Below are 13,033 nucleotides of genomic sequence, written 5' to 3'. Positions count from 1 at the left end.
TTATTTGTTTTAAATGGATGAATTTGCTTGTAATACAGAGATTATAGTTTAGGGGAGCTAAGAATTAAAACTAAATACCAATTAAGAAGGTATTATTACTTTGCCTTCCTTTGACATATTTTTTACTCCCTTTTTTATGGCCATCACTTCATTTTAAAATCATCTTACAACTTCAGATGACATAATCAAATTACAAAAGTGTCCCTATATTTTTTGTTCTTTCTTTCTCTTACTTTCATCTTTACAACTGTAAGACATATCTAACCAGGACTTCCCCTTTATCACTTATTTAGGTCATAACAATAGTTGCCTTTGGTATAGTCTATACTTTTCTTTAAGATTTATCACAAGAGAGTTGTAGTGATATACATGTATTCAAACTTATATTTTCCTTCCCAGCCAACAAATACTGAATGTTTACAGTATGGTAGGTACTGTACTTGGTGCTAGGGTAGGTACATTGACAGATATAACATGGCCCCAAGTTTAGGAGATGTCAGAAATGTATTTGAATATTTTCAGCTATAAAAGAAGTAAATATAAAATTGTCTTAATAAATTAGCCTCAAACAAAAAGCCCGGATCAATCTGCCATGAAGTCTTTATATTGGTTTGTTGCCTCTCTTAAATGTGTTTTCATTTTACAGATGGTTAACCAAGGGGACACTGATAACGAAAGTCAATTTGTTTTAGTTTTTATTAAGCATAGTTTACCTTAATTTTTTAAGTGCCAAGAAATGTGAGGGATCTGAGATTGTATCCTGCATGCAGTCTAACAAGTTAGGCTGCCACACTTTCATGGATGCTGGCAGAAGAAATGAGACATTTATTACTTGTCACATCAGGCAGCAGAAGCCTCATGTTTTTATGTATTCCCTTTGCCCCCAGGTTCCATAGGCAGGAATTCCCCCTTAGGAATCTGGAAGCTTAGGAAACCCTATATTTTATAAAAGGCTGCTAGCAAACCTGTTCATCCTATGCTCCAGGGGAAGTAGTTATTTTCTTATACCAGACAGCAAACAAATTTTGCCTTCTGCTCCAGAAGGAATCACTCAAAGACTATATCTTCCAAGTCTGTTAGCTATATTAACATCCTTGGAAAGATAGTCCAGAACAAAAGATGTCATAAGTCATGAAGAAATGTTAGAGACCTATGGAAAATTATCTCCCAACAATATGTACCCTTCATGTGTACATGGCAAATTTTCCCACAAGTACCCACTCCAGTGGCTACTCTGAATAATCTGACAGGGTCTAGGACAAAATCCATTAGGTTATCCTCATGATGCATTTAATGAAGGATACTATCAATATCCCAGGCGTTTCCTCTTTAAGTTTCTGTATTGACCTTCTCACTAGACTTGAGGCTTTAATCCAGGTACAGCTGGAAGTATTAGCTATTACAGACTCTTTTTGGGCCCGCAAGGAGGAAGTCAAAGGCAGTTCTGTCATCTAAAACAACCCTGGCCAGTGAATTGAAGCTGACTTGAATGCTTTCCAGGACCATAATGGTGTTTCCTTAAATGTTTGAAGGTGATCTATGACCAGGACACCTTCCAGGTGGCATCTGTCTGCCCCATAGGATGACTGAGAATGGGAGTGGGGAAAACATCCAGGCTGCACCCTGAGGATGTGTCAGTCACGCTGGCCTGAGACATCCTATTAGGGAAAGGAAATATGTTTCATGCCCAGGAATGACCAGGAGAGAATCCAGAGTTGTCAAAATAGGACTGTATTATCCTCCATGTATTTTTTCATAATCATTACCTAGGAAGTAGCTGCAAGAGTATGATCCCTTTCTGGGGGCAGCCACATTAACTGATCAAATTGCCTTATTTAGGTATGTGGACAGAAGGAAGTGAGAGTGGTGAAGTCAGACTATTGTTGAGTACCTTTTGTGATAAAAGGCACATAACTGTCAGGCTCCAGTGGTTCAGAAAACTGAAAACTTATACAGACAAATTTCAACGGCCACAGTTATATGGCCAAACTTAGCTGATAGATAACCTGAAGATGTATCAAAAGTTGAGAATGGAGGAGAGGGTTTAGAAGGTGAGATTTGAGATTCATAATGGGCCAAATTTCCAAACCGTAAGGATTCTGAGGTGCTACAAAAGTTATCAAGAAGTGTTAGAAAGAATTCTTTTGAAAATGGCATGAGGCAGCTTGGGTAGAAGAGGAGAAAAGTATTAGGGCTCAGAGTTGGGGATGGTGAAGAATAAAAATGAGACCAAGACATGGCTTTTAGAATTTCTAAGACCTGTTCAACTCTAACTAACTTGTGGCTTACAGCAAATCTGATTCTAGTTTCATATGTCAAATGAAAGGATTATATTAGGTGGTATGAAAAATTTTGTACATACCTATGCAAATAAACATGAATGTTATTCCTGGCTCTTCTGATAGCCTTATTTCCTAGTCTCTCAAAGTTGGATTATAGGATGATAATTTCTTCTCTGATAAAAAGTCAAATATATGTTTATCTGTTCAAATGTTCAATTATGAGTACACAGTTACAAATTTATCTAAGTTCAAGTTTATTTTTAATGTGTAAGTAAATTTGATAATAGTCTTCTAATAAACAGAAAGCTTTCCAAATTCTCAGTTGTAAGTTAACAGAAGGTTTTCTTAAGCAATAATTGAAATTTGTATAAATGTCCAGTAGTAAGCATGATATATTAATATACATTTTTTTAAACAGTAGTATATTTATAATCTTGGCCAATTCCTCCTGACATTTTGAGATTTTTTTTCCTCAACATACTAGGTACTGCCAAATATAGTTGATATTAATAAGCTTGAACTCATATAAATCAGTAGTCTTGGTAACATTTTTGGTTGAGATTATGTAATTACTGAAAGTATCTTTAGCATTTTATATTAAACCTTCTATTTATGTCTCTAGAAATTTCCAAGAGACAGTGGTTCTGGAATCAGCTAACAACATTGTAAAGCAACTATACCCCCAAAAAAATTAATTAAAAAAAAGAATTGTTCTGGAATCTAACAAAAGTTTGTGACCTTATATTGAAAACCAAGAAAAAGTATTTTCAAAGTTTTCTGCACTTTTAGATGTTAATTTAAAGAACTAATATTTTTCCTCAAACTTCATGTAGCTTTTCCAAGGAAGAAACCTCCATCATCATCTATATGATACAGCAAAGAAATCACTGTGCTTTGTGGGACCTTGTCCTGCTGCAGAAAGAAAACAGCTGGAGTCCCAGAGAGTATAAAAAGAGGTGGTTTGGCAGGTGTTTAAGAAAAAAAAAGTTGTTTGTTTATATAAAAACTAGTGCATAAGTCAGACTCCTTGCCTGGCATTACTAGTCCTTTTCCACAGTCACTCCTCAGATAGCATATTACTTTTAAAATTTCTCTTCGGGGCTTCCCTGGTGGCGCAGTGGTTGGGAGTCTGCCTGCCGGTGCGGGGGGCGCGGGTTCGTGCCCTGGCCCAGGAGGATCCCACGTGCCGTGGAGCGGCTGGGCCCGTGAGTCGTGGCCGCTGAGCCTGCGTGTCCGGGGCCTGTGCTCCGCAGCGGGAGGGGCCACGGCAGTGAGAGGACCTCGTACCGCAAAAAAAAAAAAAAAAAAAAAAAAAAATTCTCTTCCAATTTTTTCATTGTGGGAAAGTACACATAACATAAAATTTACCATCTTAACCATTTCTAAGTGTGCATTCACTGGTATTAAGTATATTCATAAAGTTGTGCTACCGTCACCACCATGCATATCCAGAACTCTTATCTTACAAAACTGAAACTATATACCTGTTAAACAATAACTCTTCATTCTCCCTTAATATCCTAATGTTATAAACACCTTAATTTGCATTTACACCAGCTTAACTTCAGTAGCATCCATGAATTATTCTCCTTTATAGCTACATCTCCACCCCTTTCAGTTGTTGATGTCACAAAATTGCATCTTTATACATTGTGTGCTCCAAACATAGACTAATAATTTCTCTAAATAGACTAGTATTTTAAATCATGTGGAGTTACAAACCAAACTTTCAATAATACTAGCTTTTAAACTGAGAATTGTTTGTTTTTAAATGTATTAGTATCTTAAAAAGTGGAGTGAACAAACTGTTGTTACAATAATATTAGCTTTTATAATTTCCCATGTAGTTACTGAGATCTTTATTTCTTCATATGCCTTTTAATTGCTGCCTAGTATCCTGCCACTTCAACCTGCAGAACTCTCTTTAGCATTATTTTCAGGCCAGATCTAATGGTAATGAATTCTCTCAGCTTTTGTTTATCTGGGAGTGTCTTCAGTTCTTCCTCAAATCTAAGGACAGTTTTGCCAGATATAGGATTCTTGATTGGCAGTTTGTTTTTTTTTCTTTCAGCACTTCGAATATATTAGCCCACTGCCTTCTGGATGTCAAGGATGCTGATGAGAAATTGCTGATAATCTTGAGGATTCCTTGTACATGACAAGTTGCTTCTTACTTGCTCCTTTCAAGATTCTCTCTTTGTCTTTGTCTTTTGAAAGTTTGATTATAATGTGTCTTGGTGTGGGGCTCTCTGAGTTCATCTTACTTTGAGATCTTTGAGCTCCTTGGATGTTTATATTCAGGTCTATTATTGAATTGGGGAAACTTTTAGTCATTATTTCTTCAAATATTCTCTCTGCCCGTTTTTTTCTTTCTTCTCCTCTGACTCCCATGATGAATATATTGGTACATTTGATGGTGTCTCACAGGACCTTTAGGTTCTGTTCATTTTTATTCAATCTTTTTTCTTTCTGTTCTTTAGATTTGATAATTCCATTGCTATATCTTCAAGTTCACTCATTCCTTTATCTGCCTACTCAGAGGCAGATCCCTCTAGTGAATCCTACCAGTGAATTTTTCTTTTCAGTTATTATACTTTTCAGCTTCAAAATTTCTTCTTGGTTTCTTTTCAGGTTTTCTATCTCTTTATTGATATTTCCACTTTGTTCATAGATCATTTTCTCCCTTCTTTTAGTTCTTTGAACATATTTAAGACAGTTACTTTAAAGTCTTTGTCTAGTAAATCTGCCATGAGGTCTTTTTTAGGCATAGTTTTGGTTGATTTCTTTCCTTTGAATGGGCTGTAAATTTTCCTGCTTCTTTGTATGCCTTGTGATTTTTATTTAAAGTTAGACATTGAATCTAATAATGTGGTAACTGTGGAAATAAGATTCTCTCTCTTCCCCAGTGTTTGCCAGGTTTTTTGCTTTTGTTTTTATTGTTTTTGTTTTTATTATTTTAGGCTGCGTCTGCACCAAGGATCAGCCTGAGTTGTAAACTCAAGGTCTTCTTATTTCTTTTCTAAGCCTGTGCCTTCCCCTGGGCATGTGTACTGACTTTCCCCCATATGTGCAGATGCTTTTGAATATCCTAGTCTTTTTTTTTTTTTTTTTTTTTTTTTTTGTGGTACGCGGGCCTCTCACTGTTGTGGCTTCTCCTGTTGCGGAGCACAGACTCTGGACACACAGGTTCAGTGGCTAGGCTCACAGGCCCAGCCACTCTGCAGCATGTGGGATCCTCCCGGACCAGGGCACGAACTCGTGTCCCCTGCATTGGCAGGCGGACTCTCAACCACTGCGCCACCAGCGAAGCCCCATATCCTAGTCTTTTTTAAAATGAATATTCTAGTCCTTAGTGTTTGTTTCCCAAAAAAGGAAAAAGAGGAAAATGAAGAGGGGAGGAGTTGGGGGAAGAACACCTGCCCTTTAAATCCTCTGGAAATCACTTAGTAGGTGGGGTAAATAGCCTTACAACAATAGGGGAGGTGCCACTCACTTCTTTGTACCTCTGAGATCAGAAGCAACACTCAACGGTCAGAGTACAGATCTCCAATCTTTGGAAGACAGTGTCCTCATTGTCCACCCTGGCTCCTGCAAACTGTGTGCAAGGTACTTCTAAAACGCATGAATAGCTGCCTGCCTTGGGGCTGGGGAATGGAGGATAGATAGCTGCAACTGTGCTAAGGGCTGACATTTACCAAAATTAACCACAATTTACCATCCAAATCTTCCCCAGGACATCACAAGCCTTCAATAGACTCTAGAGTTCCAAAATGGTTACACTAGACAGATTCTGCCAGTTTAGTTGTTGTCTAGGTTGGGAGACAGGTTCCTGGTGCTCCCTACCCCACCATCTTCCCAGAATCCTCTGGCACATTGCCTTTCATAATATTGTCTCCACATCTTCTCTTCATTTTAGCAATTTTACAGAGTAAGAATACTAATTTAGTGATAGCTGATATGCCTTGGGCCTTGATCTTTCCTGGCATAAATATGAATTTTCCTTTATTTGTCATACAAAAGAAAGAATTTAGAAATCTGAGCCCTCCATACTGTTTGCAATTTTGCATTAAATAGCTCTTCTTAAACCAGTTATATATTCTTAAACCAGATATAACTGGTATATAACTGTGATATATATGTTAATGATCTCTGTCTAGAAGGAACTGGACAATGTACTGGTGCACAACTGTATCCTTTTTACATAGATATTCAAATAACGTGAATCTGATTAGGTTTCCTAAGACTAAATGCTGTAAGTAATGGTCTGTCATTGCGCTGTTGGCCTGTAGTCAAGATGTCTTAGGCTTGCCTTTCCAATAGTTTTTCAAGAGATAGTCAAGAAGCACTGAAGCTGTATAAGTGGAAAGTTGCATTTAGGTCTTCTCAGTTTATAGTCATTCCAGTTTTTAAAACATAAATATGTTTGATCATTTTAGAAACTTTTAAAAAACAAGTTCATTGGTATTATGATCATCCTTTTTTCTTAAAGATTCAAAAACAATTATAGAACCACAGAATATTATTTAAACCATATTAAATAATCCAAGTGAATAAAATTTAGATAATTATACCCTAAATTATACAACACGAGCATAGCTAATATATTTCCATTGTAGAACGATAAATTTGGAAATTACATAAATGGAATAAAGATGTTGTAAGATGAAGAGTGAAGTGACTTAAGATCATTTCAAAATTTAAGTTTATATTTTTATCATTCAAACTCTTGAACTAGAGAATATAATATCAGGAACCATGTTCTGTATATTGCCACAAAATTCTTTTTTCCATCTATTCAGAAAATTCGTGAAATGTTGAACTAAAGTTAAGTAAAAGCTATCTTACAGATAGTATTTACAGAAAATTGATACTAATATGTTAAAATACTATAAATTTTTGATGGTGAGGTTTGATGGAAAATATTATATTTTGCATAATAAAGAGCTAAAGGATTACTTCCCTCAGTTACATCTAGAGTTGGCTCAGAGTCATAGTTCTCAAACAGTTAAATACACTGAACAATCTGCACGTCTCATTTTTTAGAGCATGTGAGTACTCAAGGCTTTACTTTATTCCACTTGGGGATGAAAAATCTTATCCCATTTTTTAGAATGTTTGCATTAAACAGATACATAACATCTCACAGAGTGAGCAAGTAGCAGATTTTCCTCTAAATAAAAATGCTGAAATACTTTCTTAACATGTGTAGTATATAAGACAATTTAAAAGAATCTTTGTAAAAGTTATGCAAACTAAATTATGTACATTAATGTTATTATTTGTGCAGGCTGCCTTAGAGAAGGAATGGCTTGCTTTAGATTCCACCCGCTTCCCTTCACAAACACTGCTTCTTCCAAACCAGCTGCACTGGCCAAAGGTAACATGTCATGGAAACCTCTTAGTGCTCGATCTTTGCTCATTTCTTAAGGTTATGCTCTGCTGCAGTGATTAATAATACAATTTATTGACTTGAAAAACACAATTACTTTTAGAAGCCTCTGACTTCCTCCTCATCCCCAGATGTAATTTTTCATGTAGCTTTTCTTTCATTTGCTCCTGATTTTTTTCTTTATTTTGGATTTCTTTCAACACTTTATTTCACAGTAGCAAAAAAAAAAAAAAAAAAAAGATATGCTTCAGCTGCATAAAATCACTAGTTGACAGCACTTTAAAAATACAAAAATATGCATTAAAAGGGCAACAGCTGAAGATTCTCAGTCAGAGGTCAATGGACTGCAATATCTGTTATTTATTTGATAATCTTTGAAGTTTTTGTTTTCTGAATTTTTTTCATGATCTTTGCAATTAATCATTCTGTATATGCAAACTATACCAAAAGCATATCTCTCATGACTACAACAAAGGACATTTGTATGTATATTCCATAAATTTCATTTGATTATAATTTTTAATTTTTATGTGAGTTTTTCTTAGGCTACTCAGTAATATGCATGTAAAGTAATACAATACACATGCTAGATGTTTTTCAATTTATTTTATACTTATGTACATTTTTTTCTGATAAGTTCTCTAGAACCTTAAAATCTGATGATACTTCACTTAATTTACCAAGTCATCCAGCTCAAGCATGGCTGTGTAATGAGAAAGAAAATTTGTTTTCATCGGAACACACACAGTTTAATAGCAGGTAAGCTAAATTGCTGTTTTAGAGGATCAACCTCTAATGAATGACAAGAATATTATACTCTTTACAAAAGTAGTAAGATGATGAAAAGAGGTATGAATTTGTTAAAAATGTAATGATTTTATGGAGTTTTCAGTGTAAGTAATATGTGTGATGTAAGTTTATTAAAGCAAACACAAAACTTAAGTGTCAGTGAAATAATGTTAACTGTTGTAAACAAGTGAACTTTTAAACATTGCAATATAGGTAGAGATAAGGGTTAGAATAAAAATTCCAATGCTGTGTTTCTTTCAACGAAAGGATTGAAATATGCTTCAAGTAATTGAAATGTAAACATTTTAAATTAATGGCAGACTTTTATTACTTTTCAAGATAAAGTTTTTCTGTAACTTAAATGTATTTTATTTCCGAGTTTGAGACAACATAAACAGCTTGTAGTTTTAAAAAGTGCTGATATACTTGTGTTGATTCAGTTAAGTGTGGTTTTTTCTTATTGCTAGTTCAGAAAATAGAACCTTATCCAGGACACCTGAATCAAAGACCAGCAGAAAGAGTTTGCTAAAATCTGAAAAAGAAGAAAAAATTTCAGAAGAATGGTATGTGGTCGGTCTGTTTTACACTAAACTATTAAGAAATTGAGAAATTTTTAAATATCCAAAGCAGATATTTTTCAAGATTTCAAGAATACCTTTATTAGTTTTTAAGAAACCATACCTCTGTTAAATTACAGATTCTTAAATGGGAATTCAAATTTGTTTGTGTATGATATAATTCAGATATGTGTGTTTATATGTATGTGCATATATAAATATAGTCTGGGGATTTTTTGGCTTTATTAAATGTAATCTTTTAATAGGGGCTTTAAGGATATTTCTACTGCTCAGCAAATGCTGAAGAGAGCACAGAAAATGAAATCAAAGAAATTAAGGAAAAAATTAGGTGGGTAATCAATGATCTTTGCAAAACTATGTATCTGACATTAAAGATAAAATCTTTTAAACTATTTTTTAGCAAATTGTATTTAATGAGAATAGAAATGAAATGCACAGATATAAGAATGTCCAAGGTAATAATTCCATAAAAAAAGAACAAGAAAACTTAGAGAAAATTATGATATTACATTTAATGATTTATTATACTCTTAAATGCTATTTTCACTTTTGCCCTGTTCCTTAGCTACTTGGCTATTGATTATTCTATCTATTGTGCACTGAGAATTATGCTGTAATTGGTTTCGAAGCTGGTTAATCTCAGCAAATGTTGATTCTAAAGAGCGTCTGCTTCGTGTGATTATTCCTTTGTGTGTTTTTAAATTGCTTGATTATTCAGTAAATTATTTCTATAAATTCATCAGTTCCATGAATATCAGCTATGAAGACTTCACAACTTGACACTTTGGAAAAGGAGCACAGTGTATATCTTTTGTGATTATGCTGAACTTGTGAAATGTTCAAAGGCATCTTTTCTTCTATTCCATTTGCCAGGCTATTCAAATCATTTGTCTTTCTTTGGACACCTCTAATCATTTTATTAAAATTACTTAATATGTGGAGTAATTTATAGATGTCAGAGCATGAAATTGGTTGCTATGAATTTATAACCATAATTAAAACAATTTAAAATTATTTGTATATTTCATATAACTTTACATTTACTTAAAACTTTATATTTACTCATGGACTCATAGACTCAATATAAGTAACATGACTTTTTTTTTAAAATCTGTTTTGAGTTTCTCTCACTCATCAGTTTCTTTTATAAAGATCTTAATGTCAGTGAAATGTTTCCATAAAAGTAACATTACTCCTGAGAAGAGCAAAGAATCTATATTTATCCTATAGTTCTAGCTTATATCAGCATACAAAGAAGCACTCAGATTAATTTTTATCTTTATTAATTTTTCTATTATTTTAATCAGTTCAATCATAGAATTGTAAGAAATTTGTATATTTAATTTTTAAAAACAGAAATAAAAATAACCAAGGTACTGTTGGTTTCTAAGTAATAACTGTTATTTGTTGGCACAGCACTTACTATAGCCATTGATAAATTACTGATGACTCAGTTTTATATTCCTAAATGTTCAACTTTCCTTTTTTGGCATTATATTAGTGATATCTTAATTTTCCCTTTTATCTTTTTGAGATAACTATAATGTTTTTTGTTGTGTACTAAACGTTTGTCAACTTTAAAATATTGAAATTTTAAGCATTTTTAGAGAAAATGTAAATATGTGCTCTGTTTGTCAACTTGCTTTATGCCTCCTGTACTCTTGTAAACTCCTACTAAATTCATCAGGGCTCTGTGGTGGTTTCCCAGGGAAATACAACCCCAAACCCTTAATGAAGATGAGACTCTCAGTTCCAGGGAAGTGGAATTCAGTAAATCGGGGTAGTTTGATAATGTTATATTGCTTTGATATATATTTCTACTTATTTTCAACAGTATCAAAAACAATGTTTAAATCAATGTTTTGAGAAAAATAAAAGTTACTGAAACTCCTGGGGCAAGTTCAAATACCAGAAGTGGCTTAAGAACTGATTCAGCCAACGTTCAACAAATAATTATTATTTATTTATGTTCAAGATCTAATTTCTTAGATATTTACAGCGTTTGCAATGTCTGTGATAGTGAAAGTAAGGAAACTTTTATCTTGTTGGAATCTGTCTCTGGAAATATATAGGTGTTTCTTGCTAATTCATGTAACTGAAGGGTTTTTTTTAGGTTGAGTACATTTTTAATTGATCAGCATAGTAAATAATATTTTTTAGAAAAAGTTTAATAAGGAATATATGCTCATACATAAAAGTCATTGCTTTAATGGCCAAAAATTAGACATAATTATTATGAAGCAAAAATTAAACCTCTTTTTATCTGTCACAAGGGGGCATGGTAGGGTAACAAATGAAAAAGGACATCCAAGTTAACAACCACATCTTAAATTTAACATTTTGACAGTGGTCATTAAGCATGACCTGTTATCTCTTCCCTCTTGCATCTCCCTCCCTCCCAAGAGGGAAGAAATATGGGAACATATGTATATGTATAACTGATTCACTTTGTTATAAAGCAGAAACTAACACACCATTGTAAAGCAATTATACTCCAATAAAGATGTTAAAAAAATAAAAAAAAAAAAGCATGACCTGTTAGGTAAAAATCCAAAATGGCAACTCTATAATTTTTATGGGGTTATTTACTTTAATTACATGATTGTAAACCAAATTGCATTCTTATTACTGTGTGAGGTTTTGTGTCTTTACATTAAGCTTTTGTTTTGCTTCTGTTTTATCAAAATAGTATTAGATTGATGAAATAAAAGCAATTTTTTTAAAATTTGAATTCTGAAGTGTAAAATTTAATGATGACCTTTAAATCCTCCTCACTCTTTTTCTCTGCTCCCCCTTCACAACATATACACAGAATAGAAATAGTCAAGGTAAGATTAAAGATGAAAAAGAAAATCAGTGGGATCCTCTACAATTATGATACTTTAATCTTTAGTAGGTTGATGATGTAGAATTTATGTCATTTCGTATATGTGAGCAAATCATTTAAGACTCGGTAACTCCGTCTTTCTTCTTACAGAATAAAGAATTTTCTAGTATTAATGCAATCAATTTGTGTTATGCTGTTAACTTATTTGAATCTGCCTAAAATAATGGCCATAATTTTAAACTTTTATTACTCACTAATAAATTTAAATGATTTTTAGGTACTTAAATTCTGTTAAATACTTTAAAAATTTACAAGTAATTTTCAAATATACATATATGTGTATATATCTTACATGCACAACTTGCCAAGTTGAAAATTTCAAGCCACCAGAGGGCAACATTTTTCGTAAAACTGTTGGAGACTAACCAGCTCTGCGTGGGTAGGGAGGATGTCAAGTGGGGCAGTCAGAGAATAGAAAATTAAATGGAATCCCTAAAACCTAACAAAGCACTAATCCTCGTGGAGGTGGGGCATAAATGCACGAAGTGTGGAAGCTTTAATTAAAATTTCATGCCATGAAAAACCTTAGAGCAACTTGCTCAGTAGCGAGCTCTTAATAATATTTCCTGTTTCTGTCTTGTACATATAGTTATTTAGCCAAGGGATATGAGTCAACAACATTTGATTTAAGGTGAGAGTGAAAATAGGGCAGAAGGTAGGGGGTTAGTTATTTGAAGAAAGTTGCAGATAGAGGAAGAATACCACTGAGGTTGCTGATTAATGAAGAAGCAAGGGGCTGAGAAAGCAACAGTGTGGGCAGCCATCAGAGGACACTCAGTATTGATGACTTCCATTAGGATAAATGAGGTCATCTGCTTTAAACAGAAGAGAGAGGAGGGGGAGAGGGAGGGGGAGGAGGAATTAATTAGAAGCCACAGGATGGAATCTAAAATTGTGAGGAGTTACCATGATTTACTTAGTTTGGTTTTGGCTTCTAATTATTGTTATTCCTAGTAAGTCATTGCTACTTCCCTCATGATGGACATAAGTGTGAGCAAGTAATGACTGGTCTTGTGTTTGTGGATTTTTGTTTGTCTTTTTGTTTTTACTGTTGCATCATGCACAGCAGTAATTTCAGAATCTGGTGATCTGGGTTGGAATTTAGCAG

The 13,033-nt window shown here is 33.9% G+C and overlaps 1 protein-coding gene across 1 annotated transcript in view; it reads left to right on the top strand.

Annotated features, from left to right (window-relative positions):
* LOC115853078 (leucine-rich repeat and IQ domain-containing protein 1) overlaps positions 1-9,167 on the top strand; it is a 123,419-nt gene extending 114,252 nt beyond the window's left edge. The window contains exons 19-21 of the mRNA XM_030856461.2: positions 7,570-7,659; positions 8,309-8,430; positions 8,928-9,167. Coding sequence (XP_030712321.2) covers positions 7,570-7,659; positions 8,309-8,430; positions 8,928-9,066 — 351 coding nt within the window. The 3' untranslated portion in view covers positions 9,067-9,167. The remainder of the gene's footprint in view (positions 1-7,569; positions 7,660-8,308; positions 8,431-8,927) is intronic.
* The last annotated feature ends 3,866 nt before the right edge of the window (positions 9,168-13,033 follow it).

The sequence above is a fragment of the Globicephala melas genome, chromosome 10, assembly GCF_963455315.2.
Source record: "Globicephala melas chromosome 10, mGloMel1.2, whole genome shotgun sequence".
NCBI lineage: Eukaryota > Metazoa > Chordata > Mammalia > Artiodactyla > Delphinidae > Globicephala > Globicephala melas.
This window is presented reverse-complemented; position numbering and strand designations above follow the sequence as displayed.